Source organism: Neophocaena asiaeorientalis, unplaced genomic scaffold, assembly GCF_003031525.2.
Source record: "Neophocaena asiaeorientalis asiaeorientalis breed wild unplaced genomic scaffold, Neophocaena_asiaeorientalis_V1.1 scaffold78, whole genome shotgun sequence".
Classification (NCBI taxonomy): Eukaryota; Metazoa; Chordata; class Mammalia; order Artiodactyla; family Phocoenidae; genus Neophocaena; species Neophocaena asiaeorientalis.
Genome location: NW_020175018.1, coordinates 13358967 through 13363224, shown reverse-complemented (window position 1 = coordinate 13363224; position 4258 = coordinate 13358967). Strand labels below are relative to the sequence as shown.

At 60.9% G+C, this 4258-nt stretch overlaps 2 protein-coding genes across 4 annotated transcripts in view; one reads left to right on the top strand and one right to left on the bottom strand.

Moving 5' to 3' along the window:
• Positions 1 to 1018, top strand: part of SPOUT1 (SPOUT domain containing methyltransferase 1) — a 7060-nt gene extending 6042 nt beyond the window's left edge. For 2 of the 3 annotated variants that reach the window (XM_024762686.1, XM_024762685.1), the window contains exon 12: positions 876 to 1018. In XM_024762686.1, coding sequence (XP_024618454.1) covers positions 876 to 984 — 109 coding nt within the window. In that variant the 3' untranslated portion in view covers positions 985 to 1018. Of the gene's footprint in view, positions 1 to 836 lie in introns of all 3 variants that reach the window. The other variant, XM_024762687.1, reaches the window with a different exon arrangement.
• Positions 1019 to 1034: 16 nt separating this feature from the next.
• Positions 1035 to 4258, bottom strand: part of ENDOG (endonuclease G) — a 3683-nt gene continuing 459 nt past the window's right edge. The window contains 3 exon segments of the mRNA XM_024762688.1: positions 1035 to 1382; positions 2606 to 2715; positions 3903 to 4258. The exon segment at positions 3903 to 4258 is cut by the window's right edge and continues 22 nt beyond it. Coding sequence (XP_024618456.1) covers positions 1100 to 1382; positions 2606 to 2715; positions 3903 to 4258 — 749 coding nt within the window. The 3' untranslated portion in view covers positions 1035 to 1099.

Here is a 4258-nt window from a genome sequence, read left to right as displayed (position 1 = left end):
GGGGCTGGAGCCTTGGGGTCCGTCCAAAGTGGGGCGCTGCAACTTCTCCCGGTCCCCCACCCCGCCCAGGGCTGCCCCGAGCCAGCCTCCTCGCCCCGTTTGGCCTCTCACCACAGCAGAACTGCAGCAGGGACAAGTTGAGAGTAGGCTGGGAGTTGGGAATCCTGGGTGCTGGTGCCCATCCAGCTGCTCCAGGAGCACCTGGCTGACCCAGGAGACCCCACCCATCCCTGCTCTAGGCCTGTTCCCTTAGCTATACGCTCCGTGTTCCACTTCCCCGTGTCTGACCCTGGTGGGCAGGGCAGCCCTCCTCTCTGGCACCTCTGTCCCACGGGGGACAGGATGCGACCAGCTCTGAGAGCCTTCCACCTGGGCAGCCACTTCTGAGGGCAGCACAGAACGCTGTACCTGTGGGCACTTCCTGGGGGAAGGTGCCACTCCTTCCACTGGTCTCAAAGGGTGGTGACCAAACAGGTGGACAGCCTCAGTCTACCTGTCCCTGAGAGCCCTGCCAGGGCCAGGTGTTGCACGCTTGCCAGCTACAGCCTCCCAGCAGGAATCCCTGCTCCCACCCTTCCGACAGCTGCACAGAGGGCCCTCCTGCCCATCACCAACCCCTCCCCCTCCCCCTCCCCGACCCTGGGAGGCAGCTATTACGGTCATCCCCATTTTACAGAGGAAGATACCTAGAAGCAGAGAGGTGAGGCCCTTTCCTGGCCAGTGACAAGATTTGCAGGATGAAGCTGGGCCTGTGCTTCACAACCCCCCTACCCCAGGCCCTGCTGAGGGCAGCATACCCCAAGGGGCTGGGTCCTGGGCAGTGGGGCACCCGCTAGCTTCCCAGGCCCCAGCCTGTTGCTGTGCTTCTCTTCCAGGAAGCCATCCTCATCTCCCTGGCTGCCCTGCAGCCTGGCCTCACCCACGCGGGTGCCCGGCCCAGCTGAAGGTTCTGTCGGGCCCAAGATGGCACAGAAGCAGTGGTGAAGCCAGAGGTTCCCATGGGTCACCTGGGACAGACACACCAAAGACTTGTCTCCAAAAATGAACACCTTTAATTCGACCCAGTCCCCCCGACCCCACAGTCTGGCTGGGGCTGCCCTTACTCGCTGCCTGCAGTGATGGCCTTAAGGCTGCCTGTCCGTGCCAGGATATTTGGCACAAAGAGCAGCCCTGAGGCCCGCTCAATGCTCTCGATGGGCACCAGGAAGCGCTCCAGCGGGACCGCCTCATCCACAGGCGCGTTGGGCATCACATAGGAGCGGAGTTTGATCTGCCCGTCTGCTGCCTCCAGGATCAGCACTTTGAAGAAGTGGGTGGGCACCGCCACGTGGTTCTTGCCAATTACCTGGTACTTCACATAGGACTTCCCATCAGCCTCCGTCCTGTGGGCAGACCCAGGCACACATGGCCTTTTAGGGCTCCTGGGGGGCTTGGTCAGACCCAAGGCCACCGCCTCCAGGAAGCCTTCCCTGACCCGACCTCCAGCTTGTGTCAACCTGCAGGACCACCCCTCAGCGTGAGGCTTCTTTGCCCTGCTTGGCTCCCCCAGGAAGCTGGGAGCTCCCTGCAGGGTAGAGACTCACTCTTCCCCTGTTTTCTTCATGTCCAACACTGGGTCAGGTAGAGTGGGTGGTGGCAATAAACGCTGCAGAAAGGATCAGGCCTTCATTCACATTCATCCGTGTGGACCCTTGACTACTGTCTGTCTCTCCCTGTGGAGGGTGGGCACCAAATGGGCAGGGCTGTGGCAGCAGAATTCCCCGCACCAGCACAGGGCCCAGGGCAGAGCAGGTGCCCGGAGCACCGGATGGGTGACTTCAGGCTAAGCCTCCACGGCGTCCGCTCCATTTCAGCAGGCCAGAGGAGGCACTTGCTAATTAAAGTACATCAGTGTCCCAGCCAGCGCCTCAGCAAGCCTGTGCTGAGCCCTTACTACGGTGACATCCACCATCCCCCTTTGTCCCTTAAACAACCACGTGGTAGCTAGTGGGTATTATCCCCATTTTACAGGAGAGGATGTTGAGTTCATTTGCCCACGGCACCCAGAAATGAGGTGACAGGGCCTGGATTCCAGCCCAGGCAGAGCCAGCTGTGTGGCCACAACCTCTAGCCTCACTCATCCCAGTGCTCAGCAGGCTAGAAAATCACCAAGCAAGCTCAGAAGAGCTCAGTCCCTTCTACCTGGGAGGCCGGGCTGCAGAGGGACAAGAGTAAAGGCTCAGGGTCAGGGAGATGGAGTTCAAACCTGGCTCCAGGGGAAGCATAGGGGAAGGCTGCTCCAAGTAGGGGAGCCCGAAGGCGAGAGCCTAGTGCAAGGGTTTCTACCCACGCAGAACACAGAGTCAGGTGGATGTGAAAAGAGATGACACAGGAGAGAGGAACAGGGTAGACTCAGGGCCTGGTGCCCACGGGCAGCGGAGATGTCTAGGTGGGTACCCCAAAGGTCTCTGTGGAGTAGAACTGGGGGGCCCGAGACGGAATGGACAGACTCGCCAAGAAACCAGATGAGTGGGGACCTGGTGGTGTTGACACAGAGCCTGGGGGGAGCGTGGACGGGATGAACGGGAGGTGCTGGTGTCCCCAGGCCCCCCAGCTCTAGCCTTACCTGGGCAGGAAGAGAGGCCCCGTGCAGACATAGACATTTTGGTAGGTGCGGGTCAGGCTGCGGCTGTACTTTTCCAGGTTGTTCCAGGCATTCTGGTTGAGCTGGGGCACCTGGCAGGAGAAGTGGGCTTCAGTGAGACTGACTGGGACACTTGCAGTCAGAGGGCTGCCCCAGGCCCTGAGGGGCTGGCACTGGCATGGCGCCAGAAAGTTCCAGCGTGGGTGGGGGGTGGGAACAAGCAGGTGGAGGAAACAGGTTCATGGAAGGAGAGTCACTTAGCCTACATAGTCACGAGGGTGGGGCCCGGATAGAGCTCAAGGAGGTGCTACTTTCGTCCAGCTAGAGTGGGAGAACTAGCATCCCAGGTCTCAAAGCTGTTTCTCAGCTCCAAAGAGCCATATGAAGGAAAGGAGCAAACCTCCCAGATAGAAACAGTCCTGCCCACTGCCCCTAGGGGCTCGTGGGAAGACCAGCTCTCCCAACCATCTCTCCTTTCCTTTTCCTAGTCTGAACCGCATGCAGAGATCAGCGGGGAAGGTCAGGAATCTGCTCCTGACTCCACCACTTGAGCTCTCCAGTCCTCAGCACGGCGTCTAGTCAAATGGGTAGGGGACTGTGCTCCTGGGTGAGCACAGTCAGGTCAGAGAGGCTAGGACCTCACAAGCCTCACTCAGAGCCTGACATCCGTCTCCACGTGGGTATCAGGCCCTGGTGGGAACAGGGCTAGAGGTAGGGCGGCTAGTCCAGGCGCACAGCGACTGCTACTAACAGCCACTGCGTGCAGCTATCTTTCCTTTTACTCCTGGAAGGAAGGCAGGGTAGGACAATGGCTGAAAGCTCAGAGTCCTCTAGGCAGGCTGCCTGGGTCTCCTCCCACTGTGACACTGTGCCAGTCCCTTTGTCTCTCCGAGAATCACTTCCCTCATTATAGCTGGTATTTACTGAATGCTTGCCGTGTGCCAGAAAGTGTGCTCAGTACTTTTACGTGCATGGTGTCCTCAGTTCCTCAGCGCCTCTGCACGAGGTAGGTGAATAACGTTTTATCCCCATTTTACAGACAAGGAAACTGAAGATCAGGGAGGCGCCCGGGGGCCCTCGGTTAAGATCAGAGTGCAGAGTGGGTGCTCAGCGCCCCACCGCTCCGTCCCTTCCGCCTGCGGCGCGCGGTGTGTTTAGCCAGGCGCCTGGCGTAAAGCGCGCACTCGGCAGCTTTCCTATCTGCAGAGGAGCAAATCGAGGCTCAGAGGCGAGCGGTGGCCTCGCCTTCCGCCGCCGGGGCGGGGGGCGCAGGCGATACCTGGGGCGCGATGTTGCTCAGGTAGAAGGTGTCGTTCATGGCCTTCTGGCTCCAGCGGTGGTTGCCGGCGGCGGCGAGATGGCCGCGGTCGAAGCCGCTGCCCCCGTAGTCGGCGTTGGTGGCGCGGTGATAGGCATGCACCGAGTCGTCCTCGTGGTAGTCGCAGGAGCGGCGGTCGCCGTCGCCGCGGAGATTCTCAGGCCGCAGCTGCTCGACCACCCAGAGCGCGCCGCGGGTGCGCGGGTCGTAACACAGCATGTACGACTCACGGCTCTTGAGCTGCGCCACCCCGGGCAGCCCGTACTTCGCCAGCTCGCCGGGGCTGCCGCCCGTCGGAGCCCCGGGCACGGCGGGAA